Source organism: Lethenteron reissneri, chromosome 10 (genome assembly GCF_015708825.2).
Source record: "Lethenteron reissneri isolate LAM-NWPU_2019-01 chromosome 10, ASM1570882v1, whole genome shotgun sequence".
Lineage (NCBI taxonomy): Eukaryota > Metazoa > Chordata > Hyperoartia > Petromyzontiformes > Petromyzontidae > Lethenteron > Lethenteron reissneri.
Window position 1 is genome coordinate 5,817,019 of NC_083788.1, and position 23,886 is coordinate 5,840,904.

The 23,886-nt window shown below is 49.0% G+C and overlaps 3 protein-coding genes and 1 non-coding gene across 6 annotated transcripts in view; 1 reads left to right on the forward strand and 3 right to left on the reverse strand.

The window, feature by feature from the left end:
- LOC133340838 (acetyl-coenzyme A synthetase, cytoplasmic-like) overlaps positions 1 to 6,532 on the forward strand; it is a 61,330-nt gene extending 54,798 nt beyond the window's left edge. For all 3 annotated transcript variants that reach the window (XM_061549265.1, XM_061549266.1, XM_061549267.1), the window contains one exon: positions 2,032 to 6,532. In XM_061549265.1, coding sequence (XP_061405249.1) covers positions 2,032 to 2,159 — 128 coding nt within the window. In that variant the 3' untranslated portion in view covers positions 2,160 to 6,532. The remainder of the gene's footprint in view (positions 1 to 2,031) is intronic.
- LOC133340837 (sarcoplasmic reticulum histidine-rich calcium-binding protein-like) overlaps positions 1 to 23,886 on the reverse strand; it is a 316,152-nt gene that overhangs the window by 120,249 nt on the left and 172,017 nt on the right. The gene's annotated exons all lie outside the window — the stretch shown is intronic.
- On the reverse strand, positions 13,444 to 21,586 carry AAR2 (AAR2 splicing factor). The gene is made up of 6 exons (XM_061549321.1): positions 21,145 to 21,586; positions 19,891 to 20,187; positions 18,407 to 18,625; positions 17,784 to 17,973; positions 17,130 to 17,359; positions 13,444 to 16,332 (listed from the first exon to the last, which is right to left on the reverse strand). Exons 1-6 carry the CDS (start codon positions 21,247 to 21,249, stop codon positions 16,165 to 16,167), a joined length of 1,209 nt encoding a protein of 402 aa, XP_061405305.1. The 5' UTR covers positions 21,250 to 21,586; the 3' UTR covers positions 13,444 to 16,164.
- TRNAP-CGG (transfer RNA proline (anticodon CGG)) lies at positions 21,543 to 21,614 on the reverse strand. Its single transcript has one exon. It is a non-coding gene; the product is annotated as a tRNA-Pro (tRNA).

Consider the following 23,886-nt stretch of genomic DNA (forward strand, 5'->3'; position numbering starts at 1 on the left):
TGTTTGTTTTGACAAGAAACGCTGTGAGATTTAAAGACCCCTCACCACCAGCCCTCACCACCAGCCCTCACCACCACCCCCCACCACCAGCCCTCACCACCACCCCCCACCACCAGCCCTCACCACCACCCCCCACCACCAGCCCTCACCACCCCCCACCACCAGCCCTCACCACCACCCCCCACCACCAGCCCCCACCACCACCCCCCACCACCAGCCCTCACCACCAGCCCCCACCACCAGCCCCCACCACCACCCCCCACCACCAGCCCCCACCACCAGCCCCCACCACCAGCCCTCACCACCACCCCTCACCACCAGCCCCCACCACCAGCCCCCACCACCAGCCCCCACCACCACCCCCACCACCACCCCCCACCACCACCCCCCACCACCACCCCCCACCACCAGCCCTCACCACCACCACCCCTCACCACCCCCACCACCAGCCCTCACCACCACCCCTCACCACCACCCCTCACCACCACCCCCCACCAGCCACAACCACCCCCACCACCAGCCCCCACCACCAGCCCTCACCACCAGCCCCCACCACCACCTTCTGCACTAGGCCTCGCGAAGCCTGCCGCACTAGGCCTTGCGAAGCCTGCCGCACTAGGCCTCGCGCCGTGCTTTTCGTGCACAAATAAGGTGATTAAATGTATCTCGTCTCTGTGTTAATAAATGTTTCTTGTCTCTGTGTTAAAAAAACATGCTGCGTTTCAGGAAAGTATTTTTTTTAAATAAACGTGCTGCGTTTCATCTCTGTGTTAAAAAGCCTGCCGCACTAGGCCTCGCGAAGCCTGCCGCACTAGGCCTCGCGCCGTGCTTTTCGTGCACAAATAAGGTGATTAAATGTATCTCGTCTCTGTGTTAATAAATGTTTCTTGTCTCTGTGTTAAAAAAACATGCTGCGTTTCAGGAAAGTAATTTTTTTTATAAACGTGCTGCGTTTCATCTCTGTGTCAATAAGCCTGCGGCACTAGGCCTCGCGAAGCCTGCCGCACTAGGCCTCGCGCCGTGCTTTTCGTGCACAAATAAGGCGATTAAATGTATCTCGTCTCTGTGTTAATAAATGTTTCTTGTCTCTGTGTTAAAAAACGTGCTGCGTTTCAGTAAAGTAATTTTGAAGCGAAGTTTAAAGTTTTGCCGTGATGCACCGGAAGCGACGGCCATCTTGTTTAATTCACATCGCAGGGGGAGCGGGCGGCCATCTTGTTTAATTCACATCGCAGGGGGAGCGGGCGGCCATCTTGTTTAATTCACATCGCAGGGGGAGCGGGCGGCCATCTTGTTTAATTCACATTGCAGGGGGAGCGGGCGGCCATCTTGTCGGACAGGGTCATGCCAAGTGTTTGCAGTAGGGGGCGATGTTGATGGACGGACGGACGGACGGACGGACACATTAATCTATTGGTGGTCTGGTCCACTTCGTTCCTACCAGTAACAGGACCCTGCGGGGTGGGCTGGTAGGAATAATACTTAGTACCGGTACAGAGATATCGACCGGGTATAGAGGAGTTAAAGAAAAAATTACTGTATTCTAGTGTAACGTTAATTAAAAGTGTTTGTTTTGACAAGAAACGCTGTGAGATTTAAAGACTCGTAGTCTTTCATTTCCAACACCACCCTCAACACCACCCCTCCCACGGACGGACGGACGGACGGACACATTAATCTACTGGTGGTCTGGTCCACTTCGTTCCTACCAGTATAATCTGGATATTCACCTATCGTATGTTTTCATGCGTTTATGTCCATGTGTTTTTTTTGTTCCATGCATCCATCTATTTTGTGTCTGTATGTCAATGTGTCCTTGGCACTGTGTGCATGTAATATGCGGTTTATATCACTGTGCTCATGTGCCTTTGTATGTCCCATGCGTCTGTGTGTCCGCGTATCCATACATCTGTCACGCGTCTGTATATCCACGCGTCTGTACGTCCCACGTGTCTTTAAGTCCGCTTGTCTGCACGTCCGTGTGTCCGTGCGCCTCCGCTCACACCCCCCCCCCCACCCCGCCACGTCCAGGCAAAATCATGCGGCGGATCCTGCGCAAGATCGCGCGCAACGACACCAAGTTTGACGACACGTCGACGCTGGCCGACCCGGCCGTCATCGACTCGTTGCTCGCACTCCGATGCGCCGTCGTGCAATGAGCGACGCCCGGCGCATCACGCCGCGTCACGCCGCACGCCCACACGGCGCCACGGTCTCACCGGGCACACGCGGTCGCACCGAGGGCGCTGCCGAAAGGACACGCGGCAACCCAACAGCAAACACAACAAACGAACACGACAACGACAAGACGGTCTCGGTCAAAGAAAAGTTTGTGGTGTGGTCCCAACCGCCGCACCTTTGGTGGATTTACAGGCCCAGGAGATGTGTGAAGTGTCAACATCCCACTCGTAATTATGATTTTATTGCACGGGCATCGGTAGCCAATGATCACACGTGGGTTGCGCGTGTCCCAGCAATGCGGCCTTGTGGTTTCCTATTCCGTGCTGTACAGAGCTACTGCCTATGCAGGCAGTGTGGTAGCCAATCACAAATGATCTCATACACTCCCTCAAGAGGTATCGGTATCCAATCACGATGTTGTTTCAATAGAATGTTGACGATGCACTCCTTCGTGTGATTGGATGAATAGTCGCGTTGTAGGGGGTTACAGTCGAACGTTCAAATTATTTTGTTTTTAAGACGTCGTAGTATCGAGCGGAAGCAGGGATCACGTTGAACCCACTGCACACGACTCCCACAAACGGGCAGTGTGATTGCTTTGCGCACCGTTTCAGCGCGCGTGTCATGAATATTGGCGTAGATTGAAATCGATTCGGCAGCATGGCTCGTCAACGGCTACGCCCGTGACATTACGTTCAAATTCATGCGCAATTGAATTTCATCAACGAGACCGTACGATGTCGCATGCCAGAAGGTCGCACATCCGTCCTGACCAGTTAACCGGCCACACCCCGTGGCAGCATTGGTTGCACGATTGTACAACTGGAATTTTCCATTGATGTTCACGAATCCGGCCCTGTTGCATACGGTCACGTGTGATTAACCGTCATGTCCCCCCCTCTATGTTTAAAGGCAGCTTGCTAATTATTTGTGTCCGACAAACCTAACGAAGCACGTTATCGACGCCATTTTCTCTAGGTGTTCACGTATCAGGCTTTTTCAGAATCTGAATCTTTATTTAACCTGAAGGAATCCAATGAGCTATGGAACTCCATTTCAGTAAGTTAAAACAGAAAACAATAAAAACAAACATACGAGTCCAAAGTAGAGAAAAGGTGAGCAAGTCACTTAAAATATCACCAACAGTTTGAGTCATCGGCGAGTGGGGGACGCACCATTGTCCCCTGCCTCTCAATTCGGAATTTCGCTCCTCCAATAATTCTGCTTCGTTCCGACAAGAATGTGGTCTCGCCTCCACCCTGTTAGATTGCCGCTGGCCGTGACCGCTCTGGTGTGGCGCGTGTCCGCGGAATGGGGGAGGAGGGCCGATTGCCGAGACCAGCATTGGAGCGGTCTCCACGAGGCCTGAGACCAGGGGGATGAGAAGACCCAAGCGCATATGACTGCTAGGGTAGATGTTTGAGACTATGGGTCTCTGTGTGAGTCTGTGGGTCTCTGTGGGTTTCCGTGTGAGTCTTAAGATCAGATTTTGGTGGTGGAGACTGTCGGGGCAGATCAGTGCAGCAGCTGCGGGATCTCGTGGGGGGTAGAAAGTGCTGGCAGCGAGGAGGCAGAGGACGTGGGATGAACAGCGCTGGGCACGATGACGTCTCGACCTTGTGATATCACCTCTAGAGCTCCGCAGCTTTAGGGACATCACTGAATTTAATGTTGTCTCATATGTGAAATTGTCAGCCCGGCAAACCCCCGTCAAGTGTGTGTGTACGAAATAAGAGATGATTGTTCATGTGAGCTACATCGGCCTTTACCCAAAGCTTACACCCACGGTTGAATCATTTCAGCAAGCTGGAACAATCTCTCTGCACCCGGCACACCGCATCCAGTTTACCTCTCAATCTGAGCCATGTCTACTGGTCACGTGCCCCCCTCTTACTGCAGCCCACCAGCTACCTGGAAAATATTCCAGTGTACCTTTCGCTAAAGGCCCATGGCCACGGGCTGCGCGCCATCTACTCCACTTTACCAACGGCACGGAGAGTCGCAAGAGATGACGCCGTGGGGTCACGTGACCCGTTCACCCGCTCTGTAAGTTGGCCGAACTGTCACGGTGGTGCGTGTGGGGCCTACACTAATGGCTGCACGGTCATGGTCTGCCAGTCACGGATGATCACACTCGTGGGCAGCCCTTTCCTGTGGAAGGGGTTGAAGTGACACTCGCACAACGCTCGCCTGACACCGCTCGCCTCGCCCTCGCCACTCATCAGTGGCTTGGCTCTCCTGACACACAACCGGTGTTGCTGTACTAGTGACGAATTGGCCACGTTCTGTTTACGTGACAACCCTGACTATTTGGCTGTGGCGGCGGGTTTTAACGGACGCATTTACGCGATCTAACCCAAAAAAAACCTCATTAATGGATCACCAGTGATCGTTTCACCTGGCACCGGTGAATCTACTCGCCTCAGCACTCGCCTGTGTATACAATAATACGTTTTAAGCCTTGGAAATTAGTGGGGGGGGGGGGGGTGCTGTTTGTCAGAGAATGTTTAATTTTGGGGTTGTGTTGAAATGTGTTTCCCCAAATGTCTGTGTGGGTTTATTTTACACTGTGATTGGCCCTCTCATTAATATTATTGTTAGTAGTATGTCTGTTAGCGATAAATGACGTCTGAATGTGTTACGAACTTTGTGTGTAGTTAAGTAGTGCACACGGAGGGATGGCTGTCCCATCCGGATGTGAATTTTAATTGGGAACTCCCTTTTATCTGAAACTCCACGTTATCCGGAACTCCGCTTGTATGCTGGGGTAATATCCCCAGCTATTATCGGGAATTCCGCATAATCTGGAGTGAATTTCTATCAACAGTACCTCTTCATATGGAATGTCACTCCGTTAAGAATTCTTCATACTGTGTCGCTTTCTGATGGCCATGCTGCAGACATCAGCAAAAGGGCATCTGGGCATGTTGGTGCGTTATAGATATAATATTGTGTGTCTAGCAAGGGAGACCTCAGAATTATGGCCATGTGTCTCAAAGAAATCTTGTTTGTTATATTGTACCGTAAGCTACATATAGAAAGCTGTCGCCTACACATTACACTGGTCAACACACTTTTTCTGGCATAAGGTATCCCAACGGTTTTAAGGTAATTTTGGGGTGCTGATTCCAAATCTGGCATCAATTTTTGTCTATCACATCAGGTTTTTGAGATATCAAATATTGCATTTTCAATAAAAAACTGCAGAAGAAAAATATTAAATAAATGTGGATATCTACTTAAAAATATATTATAAACACACTATCCTAAAAATACAGCACCGTATTTTAACACTAAAGCAGTCACTGACTCGCAACAACTTGCAATCATAAGTGACAGAGTTAATTTCGGGTAAAATCGATGAAAATGGGGTATGCCGATAGCATAAAAATGAGATGTGATGGAGCAAGTCTGAGATCAGATTTGGAATCGGCACCCTGAAATTAGTCTAAAACAGCTGCAAAAGTCCAGGCCAGAATTTTTTTTTGTTGACCAGTGTTATCTATCTATTGTGGATCTTATAGCCATTGTCTTCTGGGTGTTACCATTTTAATGCGCATCCTTGACAGAGAGGCCTGTGCGTGAAGGGGATGATCAAAGTGATCGTGGCCCAACATGAGAATGAGTGCTGCTGGCCACTTGTTCGGCGGCTGGAAAAAAAATCCGGTGCTCTCAAGAAGCTCCCAGCAGGTGGAGGCGAAACGTCGGACATGGGGGCCTTGACAGCGCGCGGTACGTCCCGGAAACGCGTGGGGGGGATCTCTGTCCAGCACAGCCGTGAGAATATCCGCCCGTGCCGTTTCCTGGACGTGACCTGGGAGGTAACACGAGTTAGGGTTTGCCAGAAGTTGGCACCCATGCCTGCTAAGTCCACAAAGAGTTTATCTCTCCAAAAACTCAACACGATGCTCAATAACACTGCCAGAAAAAGTGGAATCAATGTTTTCGATGAAATTTCGGGCAAAGGCTCTTCTTCATCTGCCATGAAAAAAGGGACATTGCCTGAAACATCAATTCATTTCTACGCGGTGGCGGCGGCGGTGTTGACGAACTCGCGTTGAGTCGTGTTGTTGATGTCGTTGATTGTGTTTGTGCACCACTGCCAACGCGCGGCGGCTGCATCGCAAAGACAGCAAATGTTTAATGCATCCCCGTGCATCGCAACCTGCAGTTGGGGCGTTTGTGCCTTTGTATTTTAAGACGCTATCATAACTGCTAAGATTTTATTGTTGTCCCGTCCCATCGGTCCGTGGTTGTAGCACTGTAGGCTATTTTATATGGGGGTATATGAACGTGCAAATGCGCGCTTTTACTTCGGGTTTTATTGCTGATTGTTGAAGGGAGGCGCGGGATGGGTTGGGGGGGAGGTTTAGTTTGAAATTGAGTTAGCGGGGGGGGGGGGGGATGGTTCCTGTGTCGGTGAAAAAAAATATTTTGGTTTCCGGAAACTTGCAGGTCCTTAATCTCCTCCAGTGGTCGCGCGGTAAGCAATATCGACCGAGCGTCCACCTATAAACAAATAAACACATTCCCAAATGTGACCCCGGGCTGAGCTCGTAACGTGTGTGCCGTGGTCGTCGAGGGAGTGAGCCATGACCCTGTCTCGCCACGAGAATGGGGTCCTGCTACGGGCGGACTAATCCCCATCTGTTCCAACTGTCTTCTCGTGGACGGCAAGGAAGTCACATGACACTGGCCACGAGAAGGCGGATTCATCTCCATCGATGTTATCCTAATGAGACGGTGCGTTGCCAAACTCACTCACACTCGTAGGATCGTTTTCCGGGTGCACCTGTTTCCTCCCACATGTATAGATACTTGTTACTTGGCTGAAAACATCTTGATATGTAGAGGATCGCAGACCTTGGGAAATTGTTGTTGGTGCTGACTCACCGCCTGGCTGCTGCCTTTGCAACTTGGTGGTTCTTCTCGCACGCACCTCGAAGTCATCTCTTCGTGAGATGATGAATCTATTTGGGAAATCTCGCAGAGCACGGGTGCAACGCTTCGCGTGAAAGAACGGCCCGCGGAAGAGGATATGGCGGAGCTACATCCGAGATCCCTTTAAGGCCGGGAGCAAGAGCAGAGCCTCACCATTCTGGCGAATTGGCCGATGATGCTGGATGCAATTACCAGCGAAACGTCGTACTACTCAAATTGTAAATGTTGTGGTTTCACGCTTCAACACACCGGTGGGCTAAAGTAGTGAACTATTTGTCTTTGTCAACGTGACACTTTTTTTTTGCTGATTGGCCGTGTCGGGTGGTGGAGGGTTACGACACATTTATAAATAACGCTATCTAATCCCCAAAATAACGTTTATTATGAATAATATTGGTCGCGAAAGCCTGCTACGTGTTAAACTACAATAATACGTAGTACAAAAGAACCAAAGACTAATACAATAAACGTTTGGAGTGCAGAGTATATAGGAAGGATACACACATCACTAACACATCTGAGGCTCGTAAGGTTAGACTAAGTCTTAGGGGCCATCCATAAATGACGTCACGCACCTGGGGGCGGGGGTCAGACATTTGTGACGATGTGTGACGAAGGGGGGGGGGGTTGAGAAATGTGACGTCACATCAAAATGCGCAACTTTAAATAAATATAGACAACACGTTCTACTTAATTAAATATACTTTTTAATGTTTTCTCCTACAACATCAGAGTGCAGCGCCACATTAAATACGCACTACAATGACAATAGTTTAAAGCGATTTGAAGCGTGTTTTATTTGGGGGGGGGGGGGGGCAGAGCTTTGTGACGTCATATTTGAGGGGGGGGGGGTCTGACTTTTTGTGTCGCCGCGTGACGAAGGGGGGGGGGAGGTCAAAAATCGTCCGAAATCGCGTGACGTCATTTATGGACGGCCCTTACGATACCAAGGGTTCAAGATGATAAGTAAGGGTGGACAAGCCGGCCCGCAATGAGCATCACCTGGTCGTCATGGCAACGCGCTCACCTGCCCACCGCCCCTGTAATTACGGTGGGGTGGGGGTCGCCCAGGTGAGCCTCAGTGCGTGGGTAGGGGGCCATCCATTCAGTGCGTACGCGTGGAGTGGGGAGTGGGGGGTTAACCCAAATGCGTAGCTTGCGTGTGGCGGCTCTACTGACAATGTACGCATAGGAAACGGGGGGTGGGGTGGGGGTGAAGCCTCGATAATAATTCGTTTACATCGGCCTTCTAATGAGCCACAGTTCAGCGTCTCCAGCTGTCAGACAGCTACAAGTCCTGCCGGGAGAAGTGGCACTGTGGGAGAAGTGTCACTCACGTGTGTGCCACCGTGCCCCTGACTGCAGCTGTCACTCAGCTCAGCAAAGTAAGTGGCCAAGGTACACGACTTAATTATGGAATGCAGCCGTCGGTGGACTGTCTGTTTGTGTAAACACGTTAATATTACACTGCTCAACAAAAAAAAAATTCTGGCCTGGACTTTTGCAGACTAATTTCAGGGTGCCAATTCCAAATCTGATCTCAGATTTGCTCTATCACATCTCATTTTTATGCTATCGGCATACCCCATTTTCATTGATTTTACCCGAAATTTACTCTGTCACTTATGATTGCAAGTTGTTGCGAGTCAGTGACTGCTTTAGTGTTAAAATATGGTGCTGTATTTTTAGGATAGTGTTTATAATATCATGTTATGTAGATATCCACATTTATTTAATATTTTTCTCCTGCAGTTTTTATTGAAAATGCAATATTTGATATCTCAAAAACCTGATGTGATAGACAAAAACTGATGCCAAATTTGGAATCAGCACCCCAAAATTACCTTACAAACGTTGGAATACCTTATGCCAGAAAAAGTATTGACCAGTGTTATCCTTGATCGTTTCTGCGTGGATTAAATATCGGCCGTTCGAAAGGATTCGGGGTGGGGGGAGGGGGTGTTAAAGGTACGCAGGTGGGGTGGGTTAAAGGTACGCAACCCCCGTATTTCAGCACTGGAAACGGCGTTTGTAATGCAGCGGCGCCCTCTAGCGGCAAGCTGTCTAAATTACGCAGCGCAACGTATACCCAATACAAAATAATATCCATAAAGTGACACTTTGAAGGTCCCTTTCTTCCGTCCACCTATCCCAACCTCCTCCGTCTCCCATGTTCTTTCCTCGCCGTCTTGTCATCTCCACCACCACCTGCTGGAGACGAGCAGTCATTAGCACAAGTACATGCATGGACATGCATTCACTCACTCGCCTGGAGACACGCACATTGTTTAATCCGCGCGCGGGCGGCCACGTGCCGGAGTCGAACCCGGCTCCTCGGGGCTCAGCAGTCCCCCCCCAAGCGTTGGGTCCCCCCACACAAACCTCCCTCCCCACGCCGACCTCTTGCCCAGGGTTCGTCTGCCAAGCGACTCTGCACAATGCGGGCCGCGTGGGTACAAGATGTGGTGGTGGTGGTGTGGTGCTCAAAAAAATGATTACAAAAATTGGACCTTGGTGGGGACTTGAGCCCAAATCCTTCCAAGTCAGGGGCAGCCGCGCCTATGGGCTACGCCACCCAGAACTTGCGAATGGGAAATATTCCGGTTCTTGGTTCTTTCGGTAAAGTTATGTAGAAGGGAAGTAATAAAATAATAAAATTAACCCGTAAAAACAAAGTTTTTCACTCTAAATCCTTTATATGCGTGGCGGCTAGAGTCCTCTCGTCCTCTGGCTTGAGATGACTGCCACCTATGGGTCAGATGATTGTCTGCCAGCATTAAGCAATTGGTAATTAAATAAATAAATAAATTCCCGAAACAGTGTAAAATTTTGGGAAAAAAATTTCACGAAAATTGTCACGCACAACGAGTCTGTGTGGAAAATGTCAGCTCCATTGGATCACGGGAAGTGGGTTAAAAAACGACCGAAAGATTTGCACGGTCGTAAGCAAGCAAGCAAGCACGCAAGCAAGCAAGCGAACTAAATATAAAGGATTTAAAAATAAAACATAATCTATATATATAAAATCGTTCATGTCTGTCTGTGTGTGTGTGGACTTTGGCCCATACGCACTTTCATTGGACGGCGGTTGCCCCTGGCAACGGCTAGCCACGCCTTCGCCGCTTTCATTGGACCAGGCAACGGCTAGCCACGCCTTCGCCAAGGGCTGCAGTTTCATTGGACGGCGGTTGCCCCTGCCAACGGCTAGCCACGCCTTCGCCACTTTCATAAGCTCCGTATTTAATTAAATAATATCCATTACACAGTATTGTTGGAGCGCTAGGGGGGGGGGGAAGGAACGCCACCCGTACCCTGCCTCTTCCAAGCCGACAATTTTAGGCGAGGCCGCAGGCTTTGCACGCTACTAGGCCTCGACACCCACCACGCCACTCTGAGGTAAATTCATCAAAGTTTTTCCTACTCTTCACTACACCCCCACCACAATGTGTGCTATTAATAATACTTTTAAACCCAACGCGCCAACAATCGATTACTTTAATGTTCACTGTACAAATACTCATTAAGCTGGGTGAGCGTACTGCCAGTCTATCATGTACACTGTAGCCTGCTTATTAAGCTCGGTGAGCGTACTGCCACTCTATCATGTACACTCTAGCCTGCTTATGAAGCTGAGTGCGTGTACTGGCAGTCTATAATGTGGACTCTTGCCTGGTTATTATAATCGATTCTTTATATGTTCTTTGTACAAACAGTCATTAAGCTGCTTGAGCGACCCCAGTTCGATTCCAACTCACGCCCACCACCGCTGACGATTATTTGAAACGGACCTGGCCCTCCCCTAGGTCCACTCAGCCTCAAAAGCGTAACTGCTGTCGTGTGTGAACATCGTCACTGGGGAGACAAAGGCGGCGGGGCATCGTGGATCCAAGTCCCGGGCGAAGCCGGGTCATGTGTATGTGTGTTTGTGTTTATGTGTATGTCTGTGTGTCTCTATGTATGTGTGTATGTATGTGTATGTATGTGTTTGTGTGTATGTGTGTGTGTATGTATGTGGGGTTTTTTTTACGTCTTTATGTGTATGTCTGCGTGTCTCTATGTATGTGTGTATGTACGTGTGTGCATGTGTTTGTGTGTATGTATGTGTGTGTCTATGTATGTGTGTGTATGTGTTTTTGTGTATGTATGTGTGTGTATGTATGTGTGTTATGTGTCTGTCTGTGTCTGCATGTATGTGTGTGTATTGTGTATGTGTTTGTGTGCATGTATGTGTGTGTTTGTGTGTATGTGTATGTCTGTGTGTATGTGTTTGTGTGTATGTGTGTGTATGTGTGTGTATGTGTTTGTATGTGTTTGTGTGTTTACGCTCGCATTACACAAATGTGTTGCTGGTCTAAGGCGTTCCTCGCACAGCATTGCCGCTTTATTATTTCAGTCGTTTACTGCCTTACGCACCCTGAAAGTCGTGTGTGTCTGCAGCAAGCGCGTGTATGTGTACCTATGGACGCGCGCGCGTGTGTTGTGTAGGGGGAACGGTAGTGTAGTGCTTAGCGTGCTGTCTGTGTCTGTATGTGTGTGTGTGTCTGTCTGTGTCTGTCTGTGTGTGTCTGCGTGTGTCTGTGTGTGTGTCTGTGTGTGTGCGTGTGTGGTGTGTGGGGAGCGGTAGTGTAGTGCTTAGCGTGCTGTCTGTGTGTGTGTGTGTCTGTCTGTGTCTGTCTGTGTGTGTCTGCGTGTGTCTGTGTGTGTGTCTGTGCGTGTGTGGTTTGTGAGGAGCGGTGGGTGTAGTGCTTAACGCTACGCTGCGCTACCAACCCGGCGAACCCAGTTCCATTCCCGCTCACGGCCACCACCGGTGACGATTATTTGAACCTCCCCTAGGTCCACTCAGCCTCAAACGAGTAACTGGTGTGGCGTATTAACATCGGCACTTGGGAGACAAAGGCGGCTGGGCGTGGTAGATCCAAGTCCCGGGCGAAGCCGGGTCATGTGTATGTGTTTATGTGTATGTCTGTGTGTCTGTATGCATGTGTGTTTGTATGTGTGTGTATGTGTTTGTGTGTATGCCTGTGTGTGTATGTATGTCGGTTTTGCCGCCGTGGTGGATCCAAGTCCCGGGCGAAGCCGGGTCATGTGTATGTGTTTATGTGTATGTCTGTGTGTCTGTATGCATGTGTGTATGTATGTGTGTGTATGTGTTTGTGTGTATGTCTGTGTGTGTATGTATGTCGGTTTTGCCGCCGTGGTGGATCCAAGTCCCGGGCGAAGCCGGGTCATGTGTATGTGTGTATGTGTTTATGTGTATGTCTGTGTGTCTGTATGCATGTGTGTATGTATGTGTGTGCATGTGTTTGTGTGTATGTATGTGTGTGTGTATGTATGTGGGTTTTTTTTGTATGTGTTTATGTGTATGTCTGCGTGCCTGTATGTATGTGTGTATGTACGTCTGTGGATGTGTTCGTGTGTATGTATGTGTGTGTCTATGTATGTGTGTATGTGTTTCTGTGTTTGTATGTGTGTGTATGTATGTGTGTTATGTGTCTGTCTGTGTGTCTGCATGTATGTGTGTGTGTATTGTGTATGTGTTTGTGTGTGTTTGTGTGTTTACGCTCGCATTACACAAATGTATAATGCGGGTCTAAGGCATTCCTTACACAGCATTGCCGCTTTATTATTTCAGTCGTTTACTGCCGTATGCACCCTGAAAGTCGTGTGTGTCTGCAGCAAGCGCGTGTATGTGTACCTATGGACGCGCGCGCGTGTGTTGTGTAGGGGGAACGGTAGTGTAGTGCTTAGCGTGCTGCCTGTGTGTGTGTGTCTGTGTGTGTGTGTCTGTGTGTGTGCGTGTGTGGTGTGTGGGGAGCGGTAGTGTAGTGGTTAGCGTGCTGTCTGTGTGTGTGTCTGCGTGTGTCTGTGTGTGTGTCTGTGTGTGTGTCTGTGCGTGTGTGGTGTGTGAGGAGCGGTGGGTGTAGTGCTTAACGCTACGCTGCGCTACCAACCCGGCAAACCCAGTTCGATTCCCGCTCACGGCCACCACCGGTGACGATTATTTGAACCTCCCCTAGGTCGACTCTGCCTCAAACGAGTAACTTAACTACTGTAGCGTATTAACATCGCCACTGGGGAGACAAAGGCGGCCGGCCGTGGTAGATACAAGTCCCGGGCGAAGCCGGGTAGTACAGCTAGTAAAATATATATTATATTTAAAAAATAAAATATTATATTCTTTTATTATATTATTTTATTATGTTTTATTTTTATTATTTTATTACTTCCCTTCTACGTGACTTTACCGAAAGAACCAAGAAGATGAATCCCTGCAGTCACGAAAGCTTTAAATCGAAAAAAAAATACTCCGGTTATTATAAGAGACGGTACAATCTTGTATTTAGCGAGTATGCATTTCGGCAAACAAAAATGCCTCTTAAACGTTATTCCTTGCATACCTTTATGAATGTAAATGTCACCAGCCATGATCAATCCACTGCTAGATACAGACCTTGAATATAAAATATAGCATTGAAAATGTTAGAACATAACATCATAGCAACAATCGAATTCAGTGTTTTTCTGACTCGCAAGCCCAACAATACTCCCCACCCAACCACCCGAGTCTAGGCTCAGTCTGCAACAGCCGTGGTTTATATGACCGAGACTCAGCTGCCAATGTGATATTAAATTAACTGGCGATTTGAAGCAGGGGTTCGAACCCATATTGTGTGAACTCGGGAGGCAAAACCAACATGACAAATCCGTACTCATAATAAAGGTTTTTGGATCAGATCGCGTTATTTATAAATGTGTCGTAACCCTCCACCACCCGACACGGCCAAACAGTAAAAAAATGTCACGTTTTTCAAAGGACAAAATAATTCACTTCTTTAGCCCATCGGTGTGTTGAAGAGAGAATGAACAGCATTTTAAAATTTGAGTAGCACGACGTTTCGCTGGTAATTACAATCAGCTTCATCGGGCAAGAATGGTGAAGATCTCCTGTTGCTTCCGTTCTTAGAGCAGCAGCAGCAGCAGGGTGACGTCATCATTTAATTCAATCTGGTGCAGTGATTCGAGGTTCGTCATTAAACCGCGTTCTCAAGCGTCCTGAGTTGAGGGTCTCAGCCCGGCCACTAATAACTCCACCAAAAAAAACATCCGGCAGTGGCCTGGCAAAAGGGCTGCATGTAACCAGCCACCCTGGTCGCCCTCGAAAGGCAATCCAGGATAGTTGTAATCCGCCCGGTTAAATAAAGGACGCGGCTATTATCTGGCTTTGCAGCGTAAACTCTCATGGAAATCCGGCAGAAGCTATTGGAATGCACGTGACAAACCAAATTCAGTTTAATATGTTCAAAGATCACACGATTTGATTTTAGCATCGAGTCCATTCACGATAAACTGCTGGCAAACTTTATTTTTTTTATCGTAAATTTACATTTTAATGAAAAACTGATATCAGAGACTCACAGATTGTAGTAAAATTATGAAGCGGTGTGCAGTTTAACAGTCCCATCCACAAAAATGGCAGTAAGGGCCAACCTGGGGAATCAAACTTTAACAAACACAATGAGTAGTCGGGTACCGATAGAAATTCACCCTCGAGGTAATTCAATGAATAGTCACAATTAATGTTCCAATCAGCTACAGAATTGACCACTTGATTTGTGTTGCCTGTGTGGTGTTGTCAGTCTCTTGTGTTGTCTGCCTCGTGTGTACTGTCCATCTTGATCGTGTTGTCCGTCTCAAAGAAGCTCTCACAATACCAGACGAGACGAGAGAATTACCCGTGCGTGCGTCATCTTGAGCGGTGCATTATTACGCAACTGACAAAAGACTTTGACTTTTAATACTCTTGAGAAGACTTGCAGCTACGGCAACAAAACGATCCTGATAAAACCAGGAACAAGTGGCGACACCTATTGCTGAATCGGTGTGGCCCATGGCGCTGCAATGGTTGAAGGGTCTGGCCGAAGGAAACAATGACGTGGTGCTGACTTCGATGGTCGCGATGACCTCTTGATGTCGAAACTTGGAGTCGACAATCGTGTAAATACAATTCCTGCGCACAATCCGCGTGGTGTGCAAAGCACTCTGGATGTTATTTTCCCATGATGCTCTGTGGCTTAACATCGCCCCCTACTGGCACACTAATGCCCATTTGCAGGTCGGGGTTGTGAATTTTTTGCCGCTAACGAATGGCTGTCACGGGGGTGGGGGGGGGCGGGGGTGCCCTAAGGAAGCACGGAACAGCAAGGCATTGAAATAAAGATGCTCTGAGTTGCTGAGGCAATTTAAATGCACATCGATATAAATGTTATCCGAGCAGGTTCTCTTTGCGGGTGATGTTTACGGTTGTGCTCCGCTGATGCTTGGTGCACGGGAAACGTTCGGAACGGATTTTAAGCTCAGCTGAAAAAAAGCACAAGGCAGATTTTCCCAATGTAAACAGGCGTTCCATCGTCTTCCTGTCGGAAGATTTCGCTGAGGCCTGCGGCCATGTCTCAGGAGTTCAACGATCTTGGCAGCAAGTTTCTTTTCAGTCGGTAGCCTTCTTGCTGAGGGACAGGTTGATAAGGTGGCCATTGTGAAGCAAGACAAACCTGTTCGATAGCAATCTTGATGACTGGCAATTCTAGCGGCCATCGTGGTTACAGTTAGGTCTGACTAATAGCCATCACGGTGAGGGCAGCTCCATCTGGTAGCCATCATGGTAAGGACAGAACCGTATGGTAGCTATCTTGGGTAGGAATACTTATTTTAATGTCCAGATATACGGATACACAAAGGACACATTTTGTCCGCTTATCCAATCCGTTATTTATAATCAAATTATTATTTGGACCCAGGTACAAAGGACGATCACCCCTTACGTTACAAGCCGCCCTCGTGAAGATGGCCAAACGATATCCCTGCCCTCGTGAAGATGGCCAAACGATATCCCTGCCCTCGCGAAGATGGCCAAACGATATCCCTGCCCTCGTGAAGATGGCCAAACGATAGCCCTGCCCTCGTGAAGATGGCCAAACGAGAGCCCTGCCCTCGTGAAGATGGCTAAACGATATCCCTGCCCTCGCCACCGGTGCCGTGAGATCACCCCAGCACCATGCCGTCAGGCAGCTCCACCAGCACGGGGGCGCAGTCCTCGGGCTCCGCGTCGAAATCCCAGCGGAACTTGCGCGTCAGGTGCTGCTTGAACATGGCAGCTCGCTGATGCAGGGACCGCTCCACGTCCGCGCCCGACAGGATGGAAAAGAAAACCTGTGGGGGGGGGGGCGGGGGGGGGAGTACAGAAGGCAGCGCCGGTCAGGGCGCCGGCATGCCGCGGTGGGCGAGTATAACTTGTGGAAAGCTTCGTGCAGGCAGCAGTGAATAGATCATGGCTGATGATGATGATGATGTGGTGGGCGAGTAAAGCTTGTGGAAACGTTCGTGCAGGCAGCAGTGAATAGATCATGGCTGATGATGATGATGATGTGGTGGGTGAGTAAAGCTTGTGGAAACGTTCGTGCAGGCAGCAGTGAATAGATCATGGCTGATGATGATGATGTGGTGGGTGAGTAAAGCTTGAGGAAACCTTCGTGCAGGCAGCAGTGAATAGATCATGGCTGATGATGATGATGTGGTGGGTGAGTAAAGCTTGAGGAAACCTTCGTGCAGGCAGCAGTGAATAGATCACAGCTCATGATGATGATGTGGTGGTGGTGGCAGGAAATCTCCCCGTGTGAGGAAGCTGCCGGCTTAAACTACTTTTATTGGCTTTTCGAGTTTATCTACCCCGACTATAATTGTAATTGTTGGCGTCTATCGTAGTTTGTTCTTCATTCTATCTGCAATTGCAAGTGCAGCTGTCATTGTTATCAGCTTTTACTGCGTTTGCATTTTATCTACACATGCGAGTGTTTTTTTTTTACACGCACGGTGCTTTGTTATATTTCAATATGAAAGTTGCTTCGCAGAATAAAGATGATCGTTACCCACTAGAATGTTTGCCGAGCTCCTCGTCAAATCGCGGTAAAGTGCAATCGTTGGCCGAGCCGCCGCAGCCGCCGCCTTGCCTGCAGCGTGGAAGTGAGGAAGTTGTCCCTCGTGACGATGTCGACGAAGAAGTCCCGCGGCACCTCGTCCAGCTGGTGGTAGAGCACGGGGATGAGGTCGCGGTAGAGGCGCGGGCGAGACAGCGCCGCCGCCTCGCTGCCGCACAGCAGCGCCAGCAGCCGCTTCCACTGCTCGAATGCGTCGTAGACGCCGCCCAGCAGGAAGCACACGAATGCAAACTGCAGCTCGCCTGCTCTCGGCACACGCACGGAGGAGTGATGAGCAGCAAGCATGCGGGGGGTCACGCGGGGGGTCACGCGGGGGGTCACGCGGGGGGTCACGCGGGGGGTCACGCGGGGGTCATGATGAGCACGCGGGGGTCACACGGGGGTCATGATCAGCACGCACGCAGATACACACGAAGATGAGCACACGTGCAAACACAATTATCTGTCCGTGTGCATGTGGTGACGTCACCACCACTTAGTGGCGAACGGCGGCTGTTATTTTATGTACGCGTCTGTATTTACGCGCGTATCTGTATATATGCACACGTCATTAGGTATGTACATCCACGGGGGGGGGGGAGCTTTCATAAGTGTCAGAAACAACGTGGGGGTGGCGGGGGGGGGGGGGGCGATGAGGGAGATGCTTTTCCTTGGCGGTCCGCGTACCCAGGATGCCGTGCTCGTCCTGGGGGTAGTGCTTAGCCAGCAGCGCGTCGAGTGCGAGCGAACGGTCGAGCGAGTGGCGCGTCACGTCCGCGGGGCTGGCCCCCGCCGGGAACGGGTGCTGGGGAAGCTCCGAGAAGCGAATCTCGGTGCCGGGGCGCTGCTTCATGATGGGCAACCTCGCCTCTCCCTCCTGCGGCCGCAGCGGCAGAAGCAGCAGCAGCAGCAGCCGTGACAAGAGGCAGGAGCATCAGCAGCAGCATCATCAGCAGCAGTCGCAGAAGCAGCATCAACATGCACATACGTATATGTTGAACTTCTTTATTGAGACGGGTAGGGCCCGCCGAGCTAAACAGCTCTCTTCCAGTGCGACCTGACCATGAAGGTGGCGCGTTACACAAGATTACAAGCGATTGCGCATCACATTTGATCTTGTGAAATAACACAACTGACAAAACACATTTTTAAGAATGTAAACACAATGGACAAATTGCCGGGGGGAGGACCCGCAAACGGAGCAACTCGAGTGGCCGCTGTCGTTTGACAACCGACGGGACAGAAACGCGACATCCGTTCTCATCCAGCAATGCCGCGCTGGCCGGGTGGCGGGTGTGCGAGCGCCCTGCCTGCAGGCTGGAGCACTCCGTGTCGTTGCGGGGGAGGTTGAGCGCAAGCCGCTGCTGCGAGTTGGAGCTCGGCGTCTCGGGCTCCATCTCGGCAAAGGCGCACACGCGTCCCGACAGCGGCAGTAGCCGCGCCGCCACGGAGCCCGTCACGTGGCCGCTCAGCGACACCCAGCGCCGCAGCGTGTCGTACGGGTACGGGGCCAGGTTCCGATCCAGGTCCTGCCGGGAGGAGGGGGCAGGGGTTGGTTATTGAGACGCGAACGGGAGAGGCTGGGGAGGCATTGGGATACGTTTGGAGACGTAATGAGAGGTGTTGGGAAATGAGAGATAGTTGGGAGAATATAGGAGACATTGGGAGGTACTGAGATAAGTTAGGAGACATTGAGAGAGAGAGAATTTAGGAGACACTGGAAGACATTGGGGGGCACTGGGAGGTATTGGGGGATATTGGGGAGGTAGTGGGAGAATCTGGGAGATACTGAGAGGCAATGTAATGCAATGTAAAGTATTGGTAGGTGATGGAAGACAATGGTAGGCAGTGGAGACAATTGGAGGCATTGGGAGATACTGTGCAAAAATGGGAGGCACTGAAAGACATCGACAGGCAATGTAAATCTTTAGCAGAGACATTGAGTCACACAGAATTGTATGGAGTTACATGGAGTTGCAGTAACTAGCAAGTCAATGACAGCTACATATAGTAATGGGGAGTCACAATGGGTTATGTAGATACAGGTGTAATGGGTTCCAGAGACACTTGTAGAAGTAACTTCTTTATTACAATCCAACACTCCAACAGTCCTGATACCCTGTTACAGCCTAGGTACACAGCCTAGGTACACAGCCTAGGTACACAGCCTAGGTACACAGCCTAGATACACTACTCTGGCTACGCTCTGAAACTCGCCCTCACAAGGACGTAGAGCCGGGAGTTCCAGAGTCCCACCACTGGCCCTCACAGCGTCCCAGGGTCCTGAGATGGCTGGTCTTGGGTCTTGAGCTACAACTGGCCCTGATCGGCCAGGGAGCTGCCGTTTTATGCCTCGTCCCCAACGAGGGGTGGGGTTGTGTGCGCCCCCAGATATCCCACAGAGCACACACAGCCCCCCCCCCCGTTGGTGGCGCCAAGGGGCTTAACTGGCTGGGTTGTCTGGGATCCCAGCGCCTGGCGCCAAGGGGCTTAAGCGTCTGGGTTGCCTAGGGTTCCAGAGCCCCCAGCAGCCCCTCCCCTCTTATGTCACTACACAGGGACATGCCAGGAGTAAGCTTGAAAGTAAAAATGCCTTTGAAGAACAGTCTCACGTGCGTGTACACACACGTACAGGAGACACACACCAGGAGTGATAGAGAGTGATGCAAAGAGTCAGAAAACGTTTTCACGGAGACACGGGGAGTACACAGAGAGTCACGCGGAAAGAACAGCTCTGTGTTATCGTGGAGAAAGGTGACACGTGGGTCGCACGCGGGGACGCTCGACCTCGAACCTTGAGGCTGGCGCGTATCCTCTCCACCTCGTCGCTCGCCACCTCCTCGCTGGCCGCGTCCTCCATCGCCACGTCCCACTTGCGCACGAGCAACTCGCGCTTCCCAAACTCGTGGAAGAATCCCGTGCGCGGCCCCGTCTCCCGGCCCCACGGCCCCGGGTCTCCTGCTCCGCTGCTCTTGGGCCCGCTGCCCTCAGCCTTGACCCCCGGCTTGCCCCCACATCCACGCACCGCGCTGAAGTGCACGAAGTGCATGCCCGGCGGTATCATCTTGATGCCTTTGAAGAGTGGGCCCACCTGTGTGCACAAATATATGTAGGCACGCAAAAGCAACGCCTTCATCCAACAGCGGATTGACAAAGGACTACCATTATTCTTCTTGGTTCTTTCGGTGAAGTCACGTAGAAGGGAAGTAATAAAATAATAAGCTGCTGTCCTCAGGTGATAGAACAGAAGACATGTTCTTCACCTGAGGACGGCTGCTTGCGTTGTGGCCGAAACGTCGTGAGAATTATTTTATTGTTTAATTTTTTTATTTTATTATTTCCCTTCTACGTGACTTTACCGAAAGATTTCGATTTAAAGCTTTCATGACTGCAGGGATTCATCTTCTTGGTTCTTTCGGTAAAGTCACGTAGAAGGGAAATAATAAAATAATAAAAATTAAACATAATAACATTCTCACGACGTTTCGGCCACAACGCAAGCAGCCGTCCTCAGGTGAAGAACAGGTCTGTCGGAAAGACAGCGTCTGAATGAAACACCACCAGGTTTGGAGCGTATATTTACCGAAAGAACCAAGAAGATGAATCCCTGCAGTCACGAAAGCTTTAAATCGAAATTTAAGACTAAATTATTGTTATTATATTTGAGAGAATTGGTTTCAGTAAACCCTGTCGCCACTCGAGGTTCTAGATTCACCACAATGGCACAATTCTTGAATAAAATTCTGAACCCAGAATCGTGACAATGCATTGAATCGTTGGGGAAAGTAAATCTGACTTTCCCGACAATATTTGTATTATTTCCCTTCTCTACGTGACTTTACCGAAAGAACCAAGAAGATGAAAGCGTTACATCTAAATTTGCATCATTGTTATTATTACAAGAAGAGCCTCAACTCTCTGTTGGACACGAGCTTTGCCGTGAGCCTCGCCGACTCTCACTAGGCCATCGTGACCAATATTCCGTACAGCCCTGTGAGCCATTCGACTCTTGAATTATCAACAAACGAGAGTCCACGGGCGTTCTCACCTCCCAGGTGTTGTAGTCGATGCCGAACTCTGTGCCCTCAGGGACCCCGAGAAACACGAGGAAGGCGCCCTCGGCGTACAGGCGCTGCGCCGTGTCCTGGTCCATGGTCGCGGCCTGCGGGTGCGGGTGCGTGTGGGGCGGGGAGGAAACTAGGCAATGGTCGGGGGTCCGCGGGGAGGAGGGAGAGGCCTAGCAGCGGCGCCTAGGCCTCAAGTTGTGTAACTCATTCCACGGCGTAGCTGTTAGAATAATAAAATATAAACGCAGCGACAACACGACGATATTGCTGGTTGTGTAAATGCGCGGAGAAATGTTTATACCGAAGAAACGCACACAGCTAGCGAGAGATAGAGAGATTGTTTAAGGAGAGAGAGAAAAAAAAATATTGCGACCCAGTGGGGCTCGTCCGGGATTTGAACCCGGGACCTCTCGCACCCGAAGCGAGAATCATACCCCTAGACCAACGAGCCGGGACACGGGAAGCGCGGCGCGAACATCAACTTAAGGGTCACCTTGACAAGGCACGTTCATTCATTGAGTGGCAAACATTTTTGAGCTTTCGTGACTGCAGGGATTCATCTTCTTGGTTCTTTCGGTAAAGTCACGTAGAAGGGAAGTAATAAAATAATAAAAATAAAACATAATTAAATATTTTATTATGTTTTATTTTTTTATTATTTTATAATAACATGGTACAATATTTTATTATGTTTTATTTTTATTATTTTATTACTTCCCTTCTACGTGCGTGACTTTACCGAAAGAACCAAGAAGATTTTTCTTCTTTCTAGATTTTGAAGCTTTCGTGACTGCAGGGATTCATCTTCTTGGTTCTTTCGGTAAAGTCACGTAGAAGGGAAATAATAAAATAATACAAATAAAACATAATACAATATTTTATTATGTTTCATTTTTATTATTTTATAATAACATGGTACAATATTTTATTATGTTTTATTTTTATTATTTTATTACTTCCCTTCTACGTGACTTTACCGAAAGAACCAAGAAGATTTTTCTTCTTTCGTGACTGCAATGATTCATACTGTTGGGGGAGCTTTTTTTCGGTAAAGTCACGTAGGTAAAAAGTTAAATGAAATAATAATAAATGAAATTAACGACATCTAGTTAACTAAATTAATTAAATAAAAATAACTAAATGTAGTTAACTTAATAAAATAATAATAAATGAAAAGAACAAAATTTTGTTATTTTCATTTATTATTATAATAAATGAAGAGAACAAAATTTAGCTACCTAAATTTAGTTAAAATAGTAAATTTCATTATTTATTATTTTATTCATTAAGTTAACTAAATGTAGTTATTTTCATTTATTTAAATTTTATCATGATCATTTTTACCTCCGTGACTTTACCGAAACAACTTAAGAGTATTTTTCTTCTTCCTCGTCACGTGTTTCCCTTCCCCCCCATCAGTGTAGTCGTCTTAAAGAAGCTGCTTTGGGGGGGCACTTGCTGTTAGCGAACAGCGGCGCCTATGAAGGTTGCCATCATCATCATCACGGTGGCTAGGAGATGTTAACTACCTCACCTGGTCTACAGGAGGTCGTGGGTTCGAGCCAGACCCTGACGCCTGCTGCTGTATATTTGGAGTTTGCGTGTCTCTATCATCATCACGGTAGCTATGAGATATTAACTATCTCGCCTGGTCTACAGGAGGTCGTGGGTTCGATCCAGACCCTGACACTTGCTGCTGTATATTTGGAGTTTTCGCGTCTCTCTCCCTGTGGCCACGTGGATTTTTCTCCTTATCCTCCGGTCTCTCCCCCCCCCCCCCATCACATTTAGAAACTTGCGGTGAGAGTGTTTGGCTGCGGTAAATTTCCACGTGATAAGCCACTTCATTGGGCTATCATTTGTGCCTTCTGAAAAAGAGCTATGGGGCCGTCCATAAATGACGTCACGCGATTTTGAACGATTTTTGACCCCCCCCCCCCCCATCGTCACACGGCGTCACAAAAAGTCAGACCCCCCCCTAAAATATGACGTCACAAAGCTCTGCCCCCCAAAAAAATAAAACATGCTTCAAATCGCTTTAAACTATTGTCATTGTAGTGCGTATTTATTTAATGTGGCGTTGCACTCTGATGTTGTAGGAGAAAACATTTATTAAAAAGTCTATTTAATTAAGTAGAACGTGTCGTCTATATTTATTTAAAGTTGCGCATTTTGATGTGACGTCACATTTCTCACCCCCCCCCACTCGTCACACATCGTCACAAATGTCTGACCCCCCCCCCCCCAGGTGCATGACGTCATTTATGGCGTTAGCCCCACTGCTTGGCCCTGGGCCAGACTCAAATGTATTGAGGTCAACGTATCAGTTTGGTTCGAGCTCGGCACGGAAGATATCATGCGCAAAACCCGTGCCAGTGCCAGCCCCATGCTGGTTCGGCACGGACAGATGTGTCAGTGGAAAAAAAAATATTCATTCCACCAAAGCTGTTTGCTACACTTAACAAGTATAACCCGTAAAAACAAAGTTTTTCACTACAAATCCTTTATATGCGTGGCGGCTAGAGTCCTCTCGTCCTCTGGCTTGAGATGGCTGCCACCTATGGGTCAGATGATTGCATGCCACCATTAAGTAATTGGTAATTAAATATATTTTTGTCCTAAAAAATGTAAAATTTTGGAGAAAAAAATTGCACGAACATTAATTGTCACGCACAACGAGTCTGTGTGCAAAATGTCAGCTCGATTGGATCACGGGAAGTGGG

Excerpts from the sequence above, each read along its gene's own strand:
- AAR2 (XM_061549321.1), bottom strand. The coding sequence starts at position 21,249 with ATGGACCAGGACACGGCGCAGCGCCTGTACGCCGAGGGCGCCTTCCTC. Across the intron at positions 17,974-18,406 it reads CGGAGTGCTCCAGCCTGCAG|GAGGGAGAGGCGAGGTTGCC; the intron begins GCAGGGCGCTCG and ends CTGCGGCCGCAG. Across the intron at positions 17,360-17,783 it reads GGACGAGCACGGCATCCTGG|GCGAGCTGCAGTTTGCATTC; the intron begins GTACGCGGACCG and ends TGCCGAGAGCAG.